The sequence below is a fragment of the Ceratotherium simum genome, chromosome 20 (assembly GCF_057802395.1).
Source record: "Ceratotherium simum simum isolate JZ-2026a chromosome 20, ASM5780239v1, whole genome shotgun sequence".
Taxonomy (NCBI): Eukaryota; Metazoa; Chordata; class Mammalia; order Perissodactyla; family Rhinocerotidae; genus Ceratotherium; species Ceratotherium simum.
Window position 1 is genome coordinate 49,596,167 of NC_141919.1, and position 23,078 is coordinate 49,619,244.

The 23,078-nt window shown below is 42.7% G+C and overlaps 1 protein-coding gene across 4 annotated transcripts in view; it reads left to right on the forward strand.

Moving 5' to 3' along the window:
- Nucleotides 1-23,078, forward strand: part of ACO1 (aconitase 1) — a 65,204-nt gene that overhangs the window by 18,224 nt on the left and 23,902 nt on the right. For all 4 annotated transcript variants that reach the window (XM_087444709.1, XM_087444708.1, XM_087444707.1 and 1 more), the window contains 10 exons: nt 4,704-4,822; nt 5,898-6,066; nt 7,448-7,585; nt 14,332-14,401; nt 14,532-14,715; nt 15,251-15,390; nt 17,083-17,254; nt 20,417-20,517; nt 21,466-21,582; nt 22,725-22,884. In XM_087444709.1, coding sequence (XP_087300835.1) covers nt 4,726-4,822; nt 5,898-6,066; nt 7,448-7,585; nt 14,332-14,401; nt 14,532-14,715; nt 15,251-15,390; nt 17,083-17,254; nt 20,417-20,517; nt 21,466-21,582; nt 22,725-22,884 — 1,348 coding nt within the window. In that variant the 5' untranslated portion in view covers nt 4,704-4,725. The remainder of the gene's footprint in view (nt 1-4,703; nt 4,823-5,897; nt 6,067-7,447; nt 7,586-14,331; nt 14,402-14,531; nt 14,716-15,250; nt 15,391-17,082; nt 17,255-20,416; nt 20,518-21,465; nt 21,583-22,724; nt 22,885-23,078) is intronic.

The window sequence follows — 23,078 nt, forward strand, 5'->3', positions numbered from 1 at the left end:
CTTTTCTTTTTTCCTTTTTTATTTTCCTATGCCTCCACGCAGTACCATCTTATTCCATGGAACAGAAAATACAGCACGTGAACATATTTCCAGGCATACTAACTCTTCCCCCTTCCAAAAAAGAAAAAACTAGGATGACATTCCTCTCTCTCCTAAAAAGTCCACGCTGACTCTGTTTGTTCATTCCTCTCTTTTATTAGTATCGAATGGGGATTAGATAAAAGAGAAAAAAGGCAGGAACAAAGCTGAGGGTGGGCAGGATGGGGGATAAGACAAGGAATTGAAACAGTGGGGTCTGTGCTTTATGTGGATGTGGGCAGTAGGCAGGGCTCCCTGGCTGGTTGGTGGAGTTCCTAGGTGAAACTCAGGTCTTGGGATAATTTGGGGGTCTGCAGGACCCATGGTGATACTCAAGGTTTGGGGGTGGGGTAGGATTCTGGTCAGGGTGAGGCAGACCTGGGAAGCACTCACGATGACTGGATTCTACTTTGGGTCTGGACTGTTCCCAAGCCAAAGATCTTTCCCCTCACATCCTCCTTGGAAGGCAGTTGTTTTTGGCTTTCTCTTGGGAAGACTAAAGTAAAGCACTGGTAACTGCTGAAAGGGGGTTTGAGACAAGAGCGACAGTCTGAGAGAATCTTGGAGTGGCTCGATTTCCAGAACCTTCCAGGCTTATATGGAGAGGCTGTTTCCCAACTTCCAAGCAAAACCAGTTTTGATTGCCAAAACACAGCTGCTGTTGCTTTCCACTGACCTGTGGTTCAGTAACAAGTGGCGAGGGACATGTGACAATCAATGCCTCAGCTCCCACGGAGGTGCTGGGTGACCCCTGGAAAGAAGTAACGGCAACTCCAGGATCCAGAAATGAGTCTTGTGGGAGGATTTCTCGTATCCCTGAGTCTCTTCGAGCTTGCACCAGCTCTGGGTACAAGCCAGCATCATCTTCAGAATAGGCGTTGCTGCACATCTAGAGGCGGCCTGGGGCAGATGGAAAGAGCCAGAATTCAGCATCCAACTCCACCTCCTACCAGATGTGTGCCTTTAGGCGAGTTTTCCCATCCCTCTGAGGTGCAGTTTCCTCGGCTGTACAATGGGAATAATGATATGCTTTGACTTGGGGAGATGTTGCCAGAGTTGGAAGATGGTATTGAGCACTTGGCTTGGGCTGGTACTTAGTAATTAGTAACTGGTTCCTCTTTCCCCTGACTTGTGCAAGTAGAATTTGCTTCATTGTCTAGTGAAACTAGACAATTACCTAGTTTCTAAGGGAAAGGGAGGCAGACGGGAGAGCTTTACACCAGCATTCTCTACAGGAGCCATATTGGTCACTGGATCCATCCTGAAATACCAGCTGGCTTTGTAGGGTGATGGGAACAGGAGGGATTGTGTGAGGCTTCCAAAATGATGCCCAGGGCATTTGTGAGCTATAGAGAAGTAAATTGACACATTTCGTGCTCCCTGTATCATGGCAAATATGGATACAAATTAGCAACTGGCTTAGCCATAGAATTTCAGCAAACTTGGGGCACCTGGCCACTTTGGGGCCTGACACAGAGGTCAGGATAATTCAGAGACTTAAGGCTTTTTACAGACATGAAAAGAGCCTGGTTCTGCGAGGGCTTCCCACCACCTCCCCTTGCTGCGTAGATTCTGAAATGTACCACAGCCTGTTTGGAGCCACTTTTGTTGATCCATTTTCCAGGCAGGCAGAACAGCAGTTTTACTGTTGCAGCTGCTACTGTTTGGGGTGGAAAAGTGAATTGTAGGGGCAGTGGCATCGCTGACAAACCAAAGGGAGCATTGTTGCCTTTTTAAATTCACATCCTCTTCAGAATTCCAGGCAGTGGAATTATTGGTCTCATCTTCTGAGCCCACAGATTTGTAAACTTCTCCTTCTGCAGAGAGGCTGGCATGTTTCTTACTAAACAATGTATTTATAGGTTTTTCCTCCTGACTGGCCCCTTGTTGTGTGGGGATGAATAACAAGTCTCTGGGATTTACAGAGTGGCATTTCATCCTATATGCACTTTCCCCTCAAAAACTAAAGCCCCGGTCCTCCCTCCCACAGCAGTCCTGAGGTTCTTCAGCCCCCCACACCTGGAGTTCACCTGGGTTCCTTCTCCCCCTTGATGATCCCCTGTTCACTCAGCAGCCATTTTCTCCAAATTTTGTCTTCTCAGCTTTTAGGCCATCCACCTCTTCTTTTCCATTTCAGCTGCCACCATCCAGTTGTCCTCTCTGGTTACCTCTCACCTCCTGCCTTTCAGTGCTTTCCTACCTGAGTTTTCTCTCTCTGGTTACCCTGCTATTCCTCTGGTCCGAAACATCTGCGAGGTTAGGTTGGGACACAGATGGCAGGTTGGTGGCCCCAGTCAAAGAGGGTCCGCAGGCGTGTTTGACTTGACCATCATGCTGCACACCCACACGGTAGTTTAGAAAAATTTAGTTAGAAACATTTATAAATCAAGACGTTCATGTAGAAATCCGGATTACCAGCATCACTTTAAAACTGGATGACCCGTCAACACTGGGTGGGCATTCCTGCATGCAACCCACGGCTGGAGCCGAGTGGCCACTGCCCCTTAGACGGGCAAACACTGCCCAGGCTGCCTGCCCCCTGTGCAGCCCGCTTTCCTTGTGTGGGGTCCCTTCCTGAACCGTGGAGGCATTTTGGTTGTGATTCCCTCCCCTTTCAGACATACACCTTCCACGGTACCTCGCTGCCGCCTGAGTTAAGTGTGAGTTCCTCACCTCGTACTCCACAGTGTCCAGCAATAATTCCCAAACTGATCACCTGTTAGCAACACCTGGGAGATTAACAAATTAACACCTGTCATTCCTGCCACCTCCGCAATCAATTGTGATTCAGTAGCTCAGGGATGAGACTCGGGAATCTGTATTTTTAAAAAGAAAGATCCCGGGTAATTCTAGTGCGGACAGTCTAGAGCGCATACTTTTATAAACACAGTTACGGTGTGTTTCAGTGTCCCTTGATAGCCTTTCTGTAGTTTCAGTTCCAGAATTCCTAGAGAAGGAGGTCGATTGGCCTCTGGATTGGGTCAGAGACCTTCCTTCTCTGCCACTGAATGGCAGCTCCTGCAAGAACTGTGTGGGACCAGGGCAAAGAAGCAGTTCCCAGCACCGAGGGCAGCTGGGCAGGCAACCTCACCCTCCTCTGCATTCTCTTGTGCTGTTACAGGTGTCTGGCCTGTCCTGCCGCCTGCCACATGGATCACTCCAAGAAGGCAGGGGCTGCTTCTCAGTCACCTGCCTCTCCCCAGAACCACCTACCACTGCTCCCTAGAGTAGATGTACAAACATCTATTTCTTTTAAACTTTTAACTAGTTTCCAAAAAATTGTATATGTACATAGTTAAAAATGCATAGTTAAGGGGCTGGCCCAGTGGCACAAGCAGTTAAGTGTGCGCACTCTGCTGCGGCGGCCCAGGGTTCACCGGTTCAGATGCCAGGCGCACACCGACGCACCGCTTGTCAAGCCATGCCGTGGCGGCATCCCATATAAAGTGGAGGAAGATGGGCACAGATGTTAGCCCAGGGCCAGTCTTCTTCAGCAAAAAAGAGGAAGATCGGCATCGGATGTTAGCTCAGGGCTGGTCTTCCTCACAAAAAAAAAAAAAGTATAGTTAGACAACAAAAACTAAGTTTTCCTCCCAGTCCTGACTTCAGGTCCCCTGTCCGTCCCTCTTAAAGGAACCAGTCCCTTCTGTGTATTGATGAAGATACGGGCCTGTCTATAGAGACAAGGCCCACTTTTAACTTTTTATCCCCACAAACCCCCAAAATATGTTAAATATTTACTCATAAAAGCCCTGGATTAAGTAGGGAAATGTTACTATTCTTACCTTAAAGTTAAGACTTTTGGGGAAGGATTGATTAACGGATTTTTGCCTCAGGGGCCGGACTAGAGAACAGGTCCTCTGACCCCACCGCATTGTGTTTTTCTCTCAGTTGTGTAGTGAAGTTGTTTGAAATCGCTGATTGTCTGTGTGGTATGGGCGAGGACAGTGTCCTCCCTGTTCACTGCTTATAATTTATGAAAAGATACACGAGAAGTCCTGCCCGGAGCTGGGGGAGAGGGTCCCCTCCAGACTTATCTGGGGAGTTGGGGCCCTTATACCACCACAGGGTAGCTTAAAGATGTGAAAACACTGTTGCTACCACATGCACAAGTGAATCAGGAAGACTTCTCACTCACATGTTTATTTAAAATGATGTGGAGACTGTTACAACAGAAAATAGCTGCTTTCAAGTCCCCCTTCCAAAGTTCACGTTTTATACAATTGCGTGATGTCGCCTGCTATGGACCTCTTACCTCCTGTCAGCCTCAGAGGTCTGTTCATATATTCAAGATTTACCATGAGACACATCCTTCACTTCCCTTTTTCCTGTATCTCATCAGTGGAAGAATGTTGGAAAGTTATAGAAATAAGACAAGAGAAGTTTCGGGTTTTATGCTGTCTAAAGAGGTAAATGCTCACTGTCACAGTGGCTTCACAGAAGCCCATTTTATTTGCTAATATCATTCTTGTATTCATTTTTGTCCCACTTTCCCCCTACTTTGAAAAGATAAGAGATTTCTTGAAGTGAATGTGTGCCATAATTGTTAAAAACGGCAAACACGTATCAGAGTAAATGAGGTCCAGGTTTGAGAGTAGAAATTAAATGTTCTTTTTCCTTTTCAGGGACACGAGGCCATCAGGAATCATGAGCAACCCATTTGCACACCTTGCTGAGCCTTTGGATCCTGCACAACCAGGAAAAAAATTCTTCAATTTGAATAAATTGAAGGATTCAAGATATGGTAGGTACATGGCTCTGTGATGTAATTGCTCTGACAGCACTTGGCATCTCACTTGTGTAATAATTAAGCTATGTAATTAGTTAGCCTTTAGGAGAGTTGGAAGAAGAAGTAGTGGACAAGGGCTGAGGGGTCTTGGATTAAGCACACAAACACACAAACTCACACACATACACACACCCTTCTTATGTTGCTCATTTTTAAGTAGGTAATAATGATTATATACATGTAACATTCATATAACACTTTATAGTATAGAGAGTGTTTGTACATATATATTATATCATTTAATCTAAATAACAACCCTATGAGGTCGTGTTTATAAAATGTAAGAAGTCCTGAGGAAGCTAAGGCCCAGAGAGGGTCAATGACATGAGGAAACAGCAACTATGTGGGCAGCAGAAGAGGATGAAAACACAAGTCTTTTTTATTCCAAATCCTGTGCTTTTCTACCTTTGCACTGTTATCTTTTCCGGATAATATTGGTGAATAATTTTCATATATCAGGATGGAACATTTCTTTTATAAATAAACAGAATACTTTTTCTTATGAATTACCATTATTTTATCCTAGAAACCCCAGTTACCAGTGGCCATGCTACATGGTATTTAGGGGTTTATTTCCTTTGAAAGATGTACGTGACTATACTTTGATCTTCATTACAATAATTCTAAAGGGGTTATTTTCTCATTTCTTAAACTCTAGTTTTCAGGTGAAATATTATTCTGTGTGTGTTACTTCCTAACACATAATACAATAAATATCTGAACTGATTTCTTTCATCATGACTTAAGGGAAACTCTGTACTTGGAATCTAGGCAAGGCACCCATTCATTATGAAAGCATTAACTGTAGTGTTTTATTTTTGCCCTATCTGTGGGGACTTTCTAGAACTGAATGTCTCTTATACCTGTTCAATATCCTTATATTTTAAACTGATGAGACCCTCTTTCTCTGTTGGAAGAATAGTCTGATGCCTTGTATCAAGTTTATATAGAGACTGGCTTTAAAGAGCTCTTATAATAAGGTGTCTCATGGTTTTTGTTTGTTTTGTTACGCTTTCTCCTTTACTCCCAGGACGCTTACCGTTTTCTATCAGAGTTCTCCTGGAGGCAGCCGTTCGGAACTGTGATCAATTTTTGGTGAAGAAAAATGACATTGAAAATATCCTAAATTGGAATGTCACACAGCATAAGAACATAGAAGTACCATTTAAGCCTGCCCGTGTCATCCTGCAGGACTTTACGTGAGCCTAATGTCACTTCACTCTCCTCTTCACTGCCTCCCTTTAAAGAAAGCCTTTAAAGAAAGATTTAAAAACACACACACACAATGACTGTATGATTTATTACCCAATATCCAGATACTTTTGAAAATGAAAGGGGGCTGTTATCCTTGACAGCAAGAGATTGTCTCAGGCAAATCAGGTCACTCCGCGTTTTCCAACGGCAAAGGCTACTGTCTTTGGTCTTGAAGGCCCTAGTTCTGAGTACACTGGCTAAAGGGGAAAGAAGGAGCACAGAGTGGAGCGATCTAGGAGTCTTTTCTCCCCTACGTCCTGTCACCCAGGGGGCCAGATTTCAAACAGCTGTCCTTAGAACGTAGATGTGCTGTCCCCTGAGGGGAGAAGATACGTGGTTCACAAGGCCTGACCTGTTGCTCTTAAGCCTCAGCTCACATGCTGCTGTTCTCAGAAATCTTTGCTCCATCATGGCCTCTATTTTGAGGCACTACCTTTCCATTTTTAAATGTTATTTTATTCCTGCTAGAGTCCAAATTTTATTTTTCTAGAGGAAGTTCACCCAAATTTTATACTCTAATATAATAAGAAGGAAGGGTTCACTTAAGATAAATTTGATTCACAGCCTACTTTTCTGAATTATATCAGAAAAGACCAAATTAAATTTCATCTGAAGTTGAAGGTGTGATCCACATGTCTTCTCCAGGTCTTTGTTACCCCACTCTGTGATGGGAAATAGTCATGGAAGTAAAAGGTTCCAGAGTTTTGAAGTGCCAGCTTTCCCATAGTCTCTCTATTGAGACCTGTTTGTTGTTAACTTGAATACAGTGATAAAGATGTGTATAGAAGTACCACTCAGGGGCCGGCCCCGTGGCTTAGCGGTTAAGTGCGCACGCTTCGCTACTGGTGGCCCGGGTTCGGATCCCAGGCGCGCACCGACACACTGCTTGTCCGGCCATGATGAGGCCGGGTCCCAGATACAGCAACTAGAAGGATGTGCAACTATGACATACAACTATCTACTGGGGCTTTGAGGGGGAAAAAAAAAACAGGAGGAGGATTGGCAATAGATGTTAGCTCAGAGCCGGTCTTCCTCAGCAAAAAGAGGAGGATTAGCATGGATATTAGCTCAGGGCTGATCTTCCTCACAAAATAAATAAATAAATAAATAAATAAAAAAGAAATACCACTCAGTCATGGCACCTACTGCCTACGAGATTTCTGCTCAAGGAAATGTGTTTAGAAACGTTCACTTTTCTAAATCATCCCTTGTTAGCTCCACTGATGAGACAGTCCCGTTGCCAATATTATCAATGGAGGCAAAAGCTGAAAATCCAGTTACACGTGTTTAACAGATTTATTTCTGCTCCATCCTCTCTTTTCTTAGGGGTGTGCCAGCTGTGGTTGACTTTGCTGCCATGCGTGATGCCGTGAAAAAGTTAGGAGGAGACCCAGAGAAAATAAACCCTGTCTGTCCTGCTGATCTTGTAATTGATCATTCCATCCAGGTTGACTTCAACAGAAGGTGAGAGATTAAGATGAGTACCTGGGTTTTTTGCTTTGTGCGTAATCTTGGAGTGCAAGTGTTTTGTGTGTGTGTGTAGTTAAATAAAAGAAGAAAATCTTTAAAAGCTATATTCAGGAAAACTCAAATGTAATATAGGTTTTCCAGTGAAGACTTTATTTTGGTGGGAGGGTGAATTTTGAAAACCTTTTTTTTTTACATCTTGGGTGGGGGCAACCTGTGTTTAAATCCAGCTTGAAGTCTGGATGAAAAACGCACACATTAGTTTTTGCCATGAGAGCTTGTCGATACAAGTGTGTGTGACTTTGCAAGAGTTTGGGTTTTTTAACTACTGGAGCCATATTCCTTTTTTGATCCCCATTAACCATTTCATATCTGGCTAACTCTGCCTCTCCATGTGGGTTTCCATAATGCCTATCCCTTTTTTTCCTTTGTTCCTTCTTCTGTTGTTTGGGGTATCTGCTTCTCTTTTCCTGCCAAAATCCTACCAATAACCCTAAAATCTTAGAGGCAGTCGACAGTAAGAGTTTGTTTCTTACACACCTGCAAGTTGGTTGGGAGGTCAACTGACCTAGGCTGAGGACAGTCGGTGCTGCAGTGGCCAAGTTAACTGTATACACCGCGCTGCACATCTGCTGGGCAGCCAGCACAGCTCCAGTCCAGGTGTGTTTCTTTTGGAGCTCAGGCTGAAGGAGAAAGCAGCTATCTAGTGATTACAGAGGCTCGAGAGGGCAAGAGGGCGATCTGTCTCGAGGCCTAGAACAGGACTGGCATAGGATCACTTCTGTTCACAATGATATTAATCAAAGCAAGTCACACAGTCAAGCAGACTGTCAGGGGAGGGGGAGAACACTCTATCTCTTGTAGAAGTAACTGCAAGGTTACACACAAGCCTCTGGATACAGGGAGGGTAGCCAGGTACTGCTAGAAGGCTGGTGTCTTAATCTAGAAGCATAACTAGATAAAGTTATCATCACCTATCAGTGGGGAAAGAAGTAACTATTCTGCATACAGTGCTGGGAAAAATAATTATTTGGTGGAGGGAGCAGTTCATATGAATTAAAGCATTCATATTATAAAAATTAAATCATCAAAAATTTTAGAAGAAAATTTGAGTATATATGTGTCAAATGTCTCCATGAGAAAGACCTTGCTAAATTTAGAAGCAATGAATGAAGCAAAAAAGGAAAAAAAAATGTATAGATTTAATGAATTCAAAGTTTGGAGGAAATAACTTGAAAAGTATTTGCAACAAATATGGCAAAGGGTTAATATCCTTGATATATAAACAGTGTGTATAATCCATTTAGAAAAATAGTAAGACCCAGCAGATAAATGGGCAAAGGAAGTGGGCATGTCACAATAAATGGAAATGCAAATAGTAAACATTATATAAAGCCTTTTCAACCTCACAAGTAATAAAAAAGTAAATTAAATCCTTGAGATACCATTTTCTCTTATCAATATAGTAAAGATTAGAAAATAAACATTATTAATTCTAAAGGTGTCATGAGGGAGACACTTTTGTACACTGCTGATTGCACTGCAAATTAGAAATGGTGAATGCAATAGGTATTAAGAACTTTAGAAACTGCCTTAGCCTTGGTCCTGGAATTTCCACTTCTAAGCATACCTTTTAATAGCTATCTGAAATTCAGAAAAAGCTTAATGACTAAAGAGTGTTCATTAAAGTATTATTTATAATACTGAAAACCTGGAAGCATTCCAAATGTCCAACAAAGGAGAATGATTTATTAAATTATGGTACATCCTTGAAGGGAGTAATTAGGTGACCTTTACGGTTATATTTATAATGTGCTTAATAACACTTAGCACATGCTCATATGCCATAGCTCAGTGAGTGGATATAAATTGCGTGTATAGAGTAATCTCAGCCAGGTGAAAAGTTAGACAGAAAGATCATCTCTGGTTTTTTAACTGTTCTTTATTTTTACAATACGAAGCTACTTTTTTAATAATAAAAGGTCATTTAAGAATATGAAATAAACCATTCAAAGGGAAAAAAAAAAACCTTTATTACTTCCTTGGGGATTTAAGTGGGTTCCATACAGCCTCAAGGGAAATGTAGAAACTGGTCATTCTCAAATTAATGTCACCAATATCCAAACCAGGTAAATTCAGGATAAAGAGAAATCTACTTTGTCCCCTGAATTGATGGTTCTTGGAACAAACAGACTGGACGCTTGCCAGCTCTTACCTTTCCTTTGGACTCTAAACCTATCCTTAGGCAACGTCTTTCTCCCCCACCCCCTTCGATCACATGAGTTCAATTTAATGTTTTGGTTTCAAAGGGAAGAGTTAAAAATATATACACAAAATGTTATCCTATTTAAGATAAGGATATTTCCTAAAGTCTCACTTCGGAAGTGATAAAAGTAGCCTCACAAAATCATGGGCAACTTGATCTTTCTTGGAGACTCTCGTTGGTGTTGATAATTGACCTTCATTTCGGTGGCCTGAAGGTGAAAGTACTGGTGGAGACAGAATTGTAATTGTTTCAATGTCTAAAGTCTTTTGACTCAAAATTCAGAGAGCTCCTAACTATTAAGCAGTTAAATGAATCTAGGTCATCACTAGGTTCACTGTGATTTTTTTTTTTCCCCTTTAAACCTTGACATCCATCAACTCTGGTTTCAATTTTTTATGGACCTTTTCCATTACACTGTAGTACTGAAAATATTGTTAGGAAAACAGCAAAGTCCAGAGGTGAACTTTGATCCAAATTGATATCCAAATCTAGCAAGCACTTTTTTTCTCTTTTTTGTAGTTAAAGAGAACATTTTTGTTAGAAGTGTTTTCGTTGGTCATGTTTTGTTTTTATTTCTTGAGTTTGGTTTTGCAATTTGACCTCCCAGTCTCTTTCCTCATTTTTGTAAGGAATTAAATGTGATATGTCTCAACTTTTGTGGAAGTGTATGCTGTGGGCTTATTTCCAGCTGTTTCCAGAAATGAACTGGAAAAATTGGGTAAAGAGTGGTAGGATGATAAATTTTTTCAGTTAAAATATTCCTAAGCTCTTTGCCTGGTTTGAATAATATTAATTGACCTCACGCTATCTCTAGGAATTGAGGATCTAACTAACGCATTATTGTAATGTTTTACAAAGTTATCTCAGAAATACCCTTTTTTTAATCCCAACAAGAATATCATAACGATTTCTGACTGGATTTCATGAGTGTGAAAACTATCTCCTCTGTAAATACTGTTTGTAAGTTTGTGGAGTACCATTAAATGTAACACTCAGAAACTTTGAACTATGTCCAAATCTGAATTCAAATTATGTAAATAAGGAAAAATTTCCTCTTTAGTTTGTGAGGCCATTCGCATTCAGAGATCTTATTAAAAGTTCACCAGATTGGGTGAATTTAGGAAAGTTCTGAGTGGTGGAAAAATCCAAATTCTAGGTCTGTTTATTCCTTCCAATAACTAAACTAAGTCAAGTGAGCCCAACTTGGCATAAAAGATGTTTTCTTTTAATGAGTAAATAGGTTTTTACCTGGAATTAACATATCTTAAAACAGACTAAGCATTCCTGGCTTTTGCTTGTCCTGTGAATATGTTGTTTACATCAAAGTGATGTTCGCCTTCCACCCTTCTGCTGCAAGAAGCTGTGACACCCTCTGGTGCTGGAGGCAAGAGAACGAGGGACAATGACTGAGGTCCACAGTGCCCAGAGGACAGAAGAGATGGAGGCACCAGAGGCAGGGCCGCACATGATTAGGAATAATGTTCCAAGATGCCTTCCTTTTTTTAATAATTAAATCCATTTAACAGATCTGTTGTGTGCCAGTATTGGTTTAAGAAACAGGTTAGTTTAGAAGAGGAGAGAGTTAGTGAACACACAGCTTTCGTGCAGTTGATAAGTGTAGTAACCTCAGAGAAAGCGGCAGATCACCCCGACTTGGGGAGTCAGAAGGGTCCTTCAAGGAGTTTCCCTGGATCTGGATCCTGAAGGGTGTTTACCAAAGAGAGAAGCGCTGGAAAGGCATTCTGCACCCAGAGGATCGAGTGTGTGAAGGCATGAAGAAAGTGGGGTTTGGGGACAGCCGGAGGGCTACCGGGTGGCTGAAGCAACAGTTTGGACTGGAGGAGAGAAGAGGCTTTAGAGAGGAAGTTGGAGGTCAGAATGAAGGACTTTGATTTTTAAGGCAAGGGATTCGTACTTTATTTGGAAAATGGGAAGCCATTGGCAGATTCAAGATGGGTCCTGATGATCTGTTTGTAGAAAACCCATTCTGGTGACAGCACAAAAGACAGGTTGAATAGACTGACAGAGAAACCAGTCAGGAGGCTGTTTCTAGAATAAATATTGTGATCACTGTAGCTACAAAGTGGCAGGAGAGGAAGTCATTAGATGAGATATGGACAGACGGGGATGAGGACGAGATTTAGGAAAGAAAGTCATGCATTAGGGTTTGACCTGTTGAGTTTGTGGTGCCCGAGGTATTCCTTATGCAGAGGCCCAGGATACCTTAGGAGTATGGATCTGGACCTGAAGAGACAGGTGGGAACTGGAGGGATGGAGCCCTCAGTGTACTGGTGAGAAGGTGGAGATGAGTACCCTGAGGAAGAGCTGCAGAGGATCTAGAGGGTCCAGAGGGTCTGCTGATCTGGATCAGCACTGCAGTCCTGCCTTCTTCCACTATACCAGGGGCTCCTTTCTCTTTCTTCCTTTTGCTTTTCTCTAACACACACACACATTCACAGACGTTCATTCTCCACGTCAGGGATTGGCTAACTTTTACTGTAAAGGGCCAATAGTAAATATTTTAGGCTTTGCTGGTCACGTACTGTCTCTGTTCACATATTCTTTTTTTTTTCAACTTTTAAAAATATAAAGATTGTTCTTTGCTCAAGGGCCAACATGTGCAGGTATTGGGCCGGACATGGCCCCTGTGCTCTAGGTTGTGGCCCCTGCTCTAGGGCAGTTGGGGAAAGCAATCCCATTAAAGCAGCTGACACTTATCTTGGAGAATATTCACATCAAGAGAAAAAGAGAAGAAACTCAGCACGGTAACTGAGCATGGTTTTTGTAGCGTAAATAGTAAGTGCCTCTAGTCCTTTTCTCCCCAAGGAGCACCTACCGCTTTTTATCTGGCAGACTCCCCCTCAGCCTTCAGACTACATCGATGTCGTTTCCTCCTGGAAGGCATCCCTGACTCCCTGGTCTGAGTGTGCTGCCCGTTGGCACCTGTTCTTCCCGCATCATGACATAGATGGTCCCATTGTAGAATCGCCTGCCTGCTCCTCTCTACCCCTCCCCGGGCTCTGAGCTCCAGGTGGGCAGGGCACATGCTGCTCCTGCACCGCTGTAGTCCCAGCACGTGGCCCGCGGTAGGCTCTGTAGCTCATTAGTAAGTGAAGGAAGAGCGGGGTGAGAGTATAGTGGTTAAAGGAGGGGCTCCAGGCCCACACAGACCTGGGTTCCGGTGACAAGTGTCTGACCTTGGACAAGTAATCTATCTTTCTGTGCCTCAGCTGCCTCTTCTTTACACTGGGGTCACAGTAGTACCTGTGTGAGGGGATGTTATGATGACTGAATGAGTTCGTGTGTGTAAAGCACTTGGAGCCTGTGACATAACCTTGCACTTTAGCTCCTGCTGTTATTATTATTGTGGTGGTGGTGGTTACCGCTGCCACCATTACTGCTGCGGTGTCTGTAACTCCTGCTTCAGGGAGGCAGTACATGTAGAGGTTTAGAGCATCGACTCGGGAGTCAGACTGACTGGGTTTCAATTCCAGTACCACCATCTGTAGCTGTGTGGTCCTGAGCAAGTTTCTCACCCTCTCTGTGTCTCAGCTTCCTCTTTTGAAAAATATGGATATTAGCTGCATCTAACTCAAAGGGTTATTATGGAGACTAAATGAGAAAGTAAATGTGAAGTCTTTAAAATAGTGTCTGGTTCCTAACAATGTCAATAAGTGTTAACTGTCAACTAATGAAGTCTACCTGGGTCTGAGCTATTAATTTTACCATCCTTTCCTCCGTTCCCTCAATCCATGACACACAGTTTGTATGCGCCTTCTGTGTGCTGCACCTTCAGAGTTGTGACTATGGCCTATTCAACCTTGACTAAAAACAATGTAGTTTGATAATAAGAACTCTGGACAAGCTTCTTGATGTCCTGCATTACCCATGTCATTCCTGATGGACTGAATGACCTTGTGTAAACCTCTGCATATAATCTGGGCTTCACAGTTGTTCTTGCGTGGCACCGTCCTCCTCATAATCCTCTGTCCAAAAGATAGGAGATTGTGGTTCTAGAAATGCCTGTGCCTCTTGGCTGGTTCCCTGTCTCCCACCATAAACAGATGAAAATGCCAGCCCAGACGTGGCTCAGCTCAGAGGGGTGTTATAACAAGGTCATGGATGAGAAAGGAGCACGGACACAAGGGTTCTTTAAACATCTAAGCTGCTGTTGTCATCATAAATGTCTTGAGTCTGTTCCTAAGAGTCAGACTTTATGATTAGTTTCGTTTTAACTTGAATTCACTTAATGTTTTCTACCCACCGTGTTTAAAGGCATTGTAGAAATCACTTGAACGGAATAATAATTATTCTTTTTACTTTCGCTGATTACCGCTCCTTTCCCGTGTGGTGAACGCATGATGCCACCCAGCAGGCCTGCGGATGAAACTGTCATTTTGTTTGTTCATCACCAATAAGTTTGGCCAGTGACATTTGAAGCCTTAAAATTTATGCATTTAGTTTTTTTCTCTGACAGGGCAGACAGTTTACAGAAGAATCAAGACTTGGAATTTGAAAGAAATAGAGAACGATTTGAATTTTTAAAGGTACGGGCAGAGCTTGGTCCCATTGACTGGTTCTTTACGTATGCGGGGTACAAGGGAGAGGTGCCTAGGAGACGGGCCTCGTAGAGGTGCACCAGGCATTCATAGTGTTCTTCCCATTTTTCAATCCTAGTGGGGTTCTCAGGCTTTTCACAACATGCGGATTATTCCCCCTGGCTCAGGAATCATCCACCAGGTGAATTTGGAGTATTTGGCAAGAGTGGTATTTGATCAGGATGGATATTATTACCCAGACAGCCTTGTGGGCACGGATTCGCACACGACCATGATTGATGGTTTGGGCATTCTCGGTTGGGGTGAGTGTTCTGCTGGGTTCCTGTTGCACATATGCTGTTCTGTGGCATGTACCTCAATTTACTTTGATACCATTACATCCCAGGAGCATGAACATGCATGACCTCAAGTGTCAGAGGGATTTTTGTCTGTTACAGCTGTATTTGCAATGCCCCCAAAAGTGCCTCATGCCTAGTAGGCACTCAATAATAATGTTTGAAAGAATGAACTGGAATAAGAGGTTAGGGACATTTAGAATAAATAAACATCACCTGGGGTGTTTGTTAAAAAGGGAGACTCTTGAACCCCACTCTCCATTTCAGTGTGGAATCAAGGGGATTTTGATACCAGTGTTTGGGGAACCACACTTTGAGAAACACTTGTTAAAAATTCTGTACAGGGAAATAGAGAAAAGATAACTGTTCTTTATAGAAACAGAACTCTGTACTAGTAAAACATGGTAACTGGTTCTGTCACCTGTCAATGACACTGAGTGATGCCTGAGGGATACAGCGGGGAATAATGGAAGCATTCTTCTGTCACACCTGTTCCTTGCAGGTGTGGGTGGTATCGAAGCAGAAGCCGTCATGCTGGGCCAGCCAATCAGCATGGTGCTGCCCCAAGTGATTGGCTACAGGCTGGTGGGAAATCCCCACCCTCTGGTCACGTCCACTGACATCGTGCTCACCATTACCAAGGTAACGATATGCTGCCCCCTCTGTGGTCTTGGAGAGTCCTTGCAGGGAGGAAATACAGATGGAGTCTCAGGAAAACATGGTGGTTTCCATGTGTTCTGGAAATGCTAGGAAACAGGATGTCGGTGACTTAAAAAGAGGTGAGATAAGGGGACAGTTCTGTGGTTAAGTTTCAGATAATTATAATGATCTGAAGCAACCCTTCTGTTGCTGCATGGATCATTTTCTTTAAAAAATTTTTTTGAAATTGTGAAATAATTCAAATACACAGACATTAAAATGACATTCCTATGCCCGCCACCTAGGCTTAACAGATGGTAACATTTTGCCATATCTGCTTCAGAGCTCTCTCTGTGTGTATGTTTTTTAAGAAATAAAATGTAATATTTATGGCTAAAGCCATCCTCCCCATTCCTAGAAATAATCAGTATCTTGAGCTTACAAGAATCACTCGAACGCATGTGTTTATACTTTTGATACATTTTTTCTACATGGTTCTTCTTTATACGCAAATAACAAACTCCTATGAATAATGCTTGGCTTTTTTTATTCCCTTCTCTGTTATAAGTTACATTATTGTAACAGATGTTTCTCCAAGCTGGAAAATATTACTTTTCTTTTCCTTTAGGAAAATAATCTTTTGTTGTCATTTGCTGGCTTTGCGAAAAGAAGGCAGTTTCATTTTGAAAGATTGTTACGAAAGTGATGGTCTTTATTATCATAAACAGTTCTTTCTGGTTGTCTAGTTTGGAGGCTGGGGTGTTGGGGATGGACACTAGACTGTTAAAGGCCAAAAAAAGTTCCTCTTTGATTTAATCTTCATGGAATTTGGAATTGGATTTATTTGAACACTATAGCCTATTGTAGATATCTGTGCATTGTTCTTCAAATATGGAGTAATATAAGCCTTGCCCACAAAGTTTGGGAGAATCGCATGTAATCAGAGAGCCTATCCATGTGGTTGTCCACAGTTCACGAAAGGGCCAAGTCAGTCTCTGAGGCCCCAGCCCTGGCCACTGGCCTGTAGGGAAAAGATACTGGAGTCAGAATGTCTGCATCTTTGGGTTACGTTTGACTCGTACCTGTGTTCAGGAAATTTGTTCATTATACCCTTGAAAACAAGCCATTTACTTACTCAAATGGTGCAAGTCATAATTTGTTTGGGTTGAAAGAATTTATTTAATTTTTAGCACTTCAAGGCACTTCCAATGATCTCATTAGAGAGGGTGTTTCTCATCTTGAAAAACTTTTCTTAATATTGTTATTTGTATTTTTGGCATTACTTTTTTTTTGTAAAAACTGTTTTGACGTAGTTTTAGATTTACAGGAGGATTCACGTAAAGATAATACAGAGCGTTCCTGTTACCTTTCTCCTAGCTTCCCCAAATGTTGACATCTTACATAACGGTGGCACGTTTATCAAAATGGAGATGTCAACGAAGTTATGACATTGTTAACTAAACTAGAAACTTCACCAGTTTTTTCCAGAATGTCTCTTTTCTGTTCCAGGATCCAGTCCAGGATACCATGTTGTATTTAGTTGGCATGATTTTTAAGTTTTATTTTTTAAAGTAATAAAAAATATGTTGAGCTAATTTTTTGTGTTGACTCACAAAGCTAGTTTATAAGAATTTCTAGCTGCATGTTAAACATGGGCTCTCAAGTCTCAAGCTTTGCTGTTGTTCTGCTGCACAGCACCTCCGCCAGGTCGGGGTAGTGGGCAAATTTGTTGAGTTCTTCGGGCCAGGAGTAGCCCAGTTGTCCATTGCTGACCGAGCTACCATTGCCAACATGTGTCCAGAGTACGGAGCAACTGCTGCCTTTTTCCCGGTTGATGAAATTAGTATCAAGTACCTGGTGCAGACGGGTAAGTGCAGACCTGTGAAAGCAGAAGGCCCTTTGTAAAGTTTTGTAGAACCCTGAGAACCAGAGCTCTCCCTTCCGCCTCTGCCCCTGGGGGTGCACTGGGTCAGATTCACAGTTTTTGTCTTCTCTCTGTGGAGTCAAAGTGGTTGTTGGAATTTCAGAAGATGTGAGGTAGACATAGTACGGCCAATAGAAAGAGCACAGGTACTCTGGAAGCCTAGATATTTATACTGGTCTACTGCTAGTTATTTGACATGAAACAAGAGATCTTAGTATGGTAGCTGCTGTCTGTGGGGCATCTGCTGAGTGCCAGACACTTGGCATGCATTCGCTCTCATCCTCTTCACAGACCTAGTCATGAGTGGCTTAACGACAGGGTTACATTCTGAGAAATGCATCATTAGGTGATTTCATTGTTGTGCAAACATCATAAAGTATACTTACACAAACCTAGAGGTTGTAGCCTACTACGCACCTAGGCTGTGTGGTGCTAATCTTATGGGACCACCGTTGTATATAAGGTCTGTCGTTGACCAAAACATTGTTATGGGGCACGTGACTGTATAGGGTAGATTGATTGATTAGTTAATTAACTAATAGAGAAAACTGATGATCACAGAGGTGGAGTTAATATCCAAAGCTTGTAAATAATGAGCTAGAATCCAAACCTGAGGCTGCCTGGCTCCAAACAGGGACCGTGCTCCGTGACACCCTCGCAGGGCTGTCTGAAAGGTACAATGAAAGACTGCCTCTGAAGGCATTTGGAAATGTCGACAGTTCTTCAGCTCTGTATATATGTATTTACAGATTTGACTTTAACTTTGAGAAAGGTTTTTTTTTAAATTTCTTAAGTGTATTTATTAAATATTAAATATTCATTCAGCCATTCATTTAACACATTATCAGTATCTGGTCGAGGTCCCAGAGATCCAGCAGTGAGCAAGGTAAAGTCTGTGCCCTCATGGGGCTCACATTCCAGTGAAGGAGACAGACAGTGAACAAGTAAACAAACACATACATAAGCGTTTATATGTACTATGTTTACATTTATGAGATGATGAAAAAGAAATCAGGGAGGTGGTTGAAGTAGCCTGAAGGTGCTAGTTTATGTCTAGGAGAGTCAGCGAGGGGTTCTTGGAGGTGAAATCTGAAGAGATGGCTGAGTGACATGGGGGACGAGCCCTGGAAAGTGGTGGGGAAGGCATTTTCCAGGCAGAGGAAACCACAGTGCAAAGGCCAGGACAGAGACGGGCTTGGTGGGTCAGAGGACAGCAGAGGGGCCTGCGTGGCTGGAGCCCAGGGTTGAGGCCGTGGGAGGTGAGGTCAGGGGGTGGGTGGAGAGGGGCCAGATCCACACAAGGGCTTGCAGGCTATGGTTGGCAGTTAGGATTTTATTCTGAATGTTCTAGGAAGCCACTGGGTCATTTTGAGCAAGAAGGAAACATGAAATAATTTTATTTTTAATATCTCATTCTATGTGACAAAGATGGGGGAGACATTTCATTTTCCAAATGTACTTTTAAAATTATAACTAAGTTATTAAGGAGAAAAGAACAGGGAGTTTTCATCCATATCCAGTGTTTACTTACTAGTGAAGGGTTCCAGTGGCCAGCGTTTCTTTTGAAATGTCAGGAGTGGTAGGCATTTAAGGTAAGAGCTGGGCCGAGGTGTCTTGGCAAGTGCACATCTCCTCGTCAAGTTTCATGAGAATCTTACAAGGAGGAAGGAGGGAAAAGTACAAAATACATCCAGAGCTGAGAAGAGTGTCTCTAGAGGTGGCCACTAAACTTCCCAGTGATCTGGCACCGTATTTGTAGCATCTATTAAATTGAAACAAACACACTGCTTCAGAGAACTAGAACCCTTTCTCCTACTGAAACCTAAGAGGAATTTCTCCTGTGCATCTTCATGAAGAGATGGCATGGGATGTAATGAACAGAGGGTCCAACAACAAGTTGTGATAAATATGTTAATGAAGCTTGGACAGTCACCTTTTATGAGGTCCATGCTGAAAACTGATGACCTTTACAATTCAGTTACAGAGGCAGACAAAAAACGCTGGTCTAGGGGCTGGCGTGGTGGCATAGCGGTTAAGTCCGCAGGCTCCACTTCGGCGGCCCAGAGTTTGCAGGTTCGGATCCTGGGCGTGAACCTACACACTGCTCATCAAGCCATGCTGTAGCAGCCGTCCCACATAAAATAGAAGAAGATGGGCACAGATGTTAGCTCAGGGCCTATCTTCCTCAGCAAAAAGAGGATTGGCAACAGATGTCAGCTCAGGGCTAACCTTCCTCACAAAAAAAAAAAAAAAAAAAATGCTAGTCTATTGTGAGTCCAAGAATCAAGCTCTGAAACAGTCTTATTCAGCTGTCAGAGATTCAGGGGGATTGCATGTCCACTGGGCGTACTTCATGAGTGTTATCTTCTGTAACCAGGGTCTTGATAAGAATTAATCAGCAGAGCATTCAGGGTCATATTCCTGGTGATACAGGTTTATGAGTTAAGACTTTGGACTTTCCAATCAATCTCAGGTTTGGAGCCTGGTTCTATCGTTCACTGGCTGTGTTCCATAGAAAAGTTACTTAATCTTGAGCCACCATTTCCTCATCTATACATGAGAATAATAACAGTGCTTGTCTCATAAAGTCATAATGAGGGATTGGAGATTGAGATAATGTATTCAAAACGTTTAGCACACAGTACCAGACACACAGGAAGTGCTTATAGCTGGTCGTTTGTGGAAGGAATCAGGGTGGATTATTATTTTAACAGTAAGGTGTGGAATGCTGAGAGTCAGTGGCCAGTTGGAGGCAGATGCATAGGTGTGCTTTGACGGTTAGCTAAGGCTTAGGGTCTTCCTAATTAAGGACATAACCAAAGCGAGGGGAGTGCTTATAGTAGGACCAGAATCTTCTTCAGAAAATAGTCACTTTTTTGTAAGAATAATAGTAAGAATAATAGATCAGTTCATGGCCCCTAATAAACAGCAGCATCAGCTAGAGAGGCAGACTATTTGCTTGAACACTGAATTATCAGCAGAGCCATTGGTGTTTGTAAGTGAAATGCGTGTTACTTGTATAATTGCTGGTGGAGGCATCAGTTTGTAGACTTTAACCAGGAAATATTAACATATTACTTGTTATCTCTTAAAATGCCTATTTAGGTCGTGATGAAAAAAAGATAAAGCATATTAAAAAGTACCTTCAGGCTGTGGGGATGTTTCGGGATTTCAGTGACCCCTCTCAAGACCCAGACTTTGCCCAGGTACGAGAGTGCCTTCCACCGAACGTGTGTTTCCTCTTCCTCAAGGCTGTGCTGTTAGTGGTGTGTGGTGTTTCTTGGGGTGTGTTTGTAGGAAATTAGTCACTGCCAAGTCATCACAGAAGAACAGGGTGTTAAACGGCTGAAAGTCAAAAAGATAAGGAATTGTAAACATACCAAAATAATAGAACTTCTTCCATTGCTCCTGGCCATCAGGTGGAGTTGGGTGCGCTCTCCATTTTTGAACTACTGATTTACTCCTCCTGTGTGGAAGGCCTTTGAAGAAGGACTTCACAAGAGGGACTAGAGCTGTTTGAAGGCTAAGCTCATCATCATGACAGATGGGGGAAGAAGTGGAAGTGCAAACATCTCAATTAGTTCCGACTTATCCAACCACTGACCTTCCTTCACTGTCCAGGGTGCAAACTGAATCAACATTTTTCTCAGCAGCCAAGATCAGAGGGTCTACTAGACGTGGGACCCTTGTTTTCTTTCATGTTACGTTGAGGGAAGGAAATATTCACTTAGACTGAGGCCGTTTCCTGGCGTTGATGACTTAATGACTGCATCCCTCCCAATCGTCTAAGTGCAGGGGCTTATGTGTCATTTCAGTAGAAAATCCATCTCAGACTAACCTAGGCAATAAGTGGATGTATGAGCTGCTTTATAGGGACAGACAAGTGGAAGACACTGGCAGCAGCTACACTGCCCGCTCTGGTCTTTCTGAGAAGTGGCAAGGCTTCCTGCCTGTCCCACGCTACTTAGGTGCCCATCTTGATCTTTGGAAATTCATCTCCCGAGTGTTAAAATGAACACTGATTTCTTGGTGAGTGTGGTGGCTTCGTTTGTTTGTTTGTGTTGTTGTGGTGTTTTAAGTTCTCGGGCATGGATGTGTTTTTTCTTTGTGGGTGTAATGCCAGTTCTGCCCCTCCTTTTCTTTTGGGTGCACAGATTGTGGACTTAGATTTGAAAACAGTAGTGCCATGTTGCAGTGGACCCAAAAGGCCTCAGGACAAAGTCGCCGTGTCTGACATGAAGAAGGACTTCGAGAGCTGCCTTGGAGCCAAGGTAGGGGCCCAGAGAGGCAGGTGGAAATCCCCCCGACGTTCCCCCTGCCCGGTTTCTTGGTGCCCAGGCTTCATTTCACCGCCCTCGATGATGAATCTTCCTGAAGCCTGGCGCTGAGGGCATTTCTTCTTCATCCTATCGTCCTTAATGACCCCCATTAGCTAAGAGCCAGGCAGCTTCCTTAGAGCACTTGATCACCTGTAAACACAGCTCAGCCCACCTTTTTTCAAAGCATATTTGCTTTTCACGTGACTCTCACCACTTTGTCCTCTCTCCTTGCCCGAGCTTTTCTGGTGATTGTACTTCCATCCATGCCGTCCCCTGCCTGCGTGTCTGTTTTCCTCTGTGTCCTAATCCATCAGCTCCTCCACAACACGGCCTCAGATCTCAGAGCACAAAGTCGTCTTTCCCTCAGCTGCACCTTCATGACACTTGGTCTGAAACCCGTTGTTGGCATTCCATGTTCTTTAACTTACATTGTTGGTACTTTATATTATTTGCATGTCTCATTTCCCTACTGGACTGTGTGTTAGAGGATGGGATTTGTGTCAGAATCACCTTTGTATCCCACAGTGTACCTAGCGTAACATCTTGTAGACAGTAGATTTTCAATGTATGGTTCCCAAATGCATGATTACTATGGGTGATGGGCATTCTGCTTGTGACACCAACATTACACCAAAGGTCCAGCTATACTGTGTGCGCCTTATTGGACAGGATGAGTTGAATCTGGCCAAAATGGCACCTATTTCTAAATTTCCATCGGGTTAGAATCAGTGGCACCGGTCCGTATCCGTTAAACTCTATAATAATGTCGTCGAGTTCTAGTTAGACTAACTTTGAACTAAATTTGTAGTTTTAGCATTTTCATTTTTGAGGTGGGAAGGAAGTAATTGTTAATAATTTCAAAGCAGAGTAAGATTCAGAAGTTATGACTGCCTTTTGTAATGATTTTAAAAGAATAAAGAGAACTTAAATTTTTCTGTAGCATTTCAGAGTTTACTGGCCAAGATATTTATGTTTTGTTAAGAATTGGCCTATAAAATTATAGTTGCCAAAGTATTTCTTCTTCTAAAGTGAGAACTTTTGACTGTATATATATATATATATATATATATTTTTTTTTTTTTTCCTTCCTATAGCAAGGGTTTAAAGGATTCCAGGTTGCTCTGGAGCATCATAACGACCATCAGACGTTTATCTATAATAATTGTGAGTTCAGCCTTGCACACGGTTCCGTAGTGATTGCTGCCATTACCAGCTGCACAAACACCAGTAATCCGTCTGTGATGTTGGGAGCCGGTAAGCGCATTCAAATCCCTCCCCATGGTCATGTGGACATGCGGGTGGAAATCTCCCAAGACATGACCCTTAACTGGTCTTAACTGGGCTCTTCATATAGTTCCCTGAGCCTTACCTTTTCCAAATACAGAGATTTTTTTGGCCCAGAAATGTTTACACAATAAATAGCATCTAAAGCAAATTATTCAAAGTAG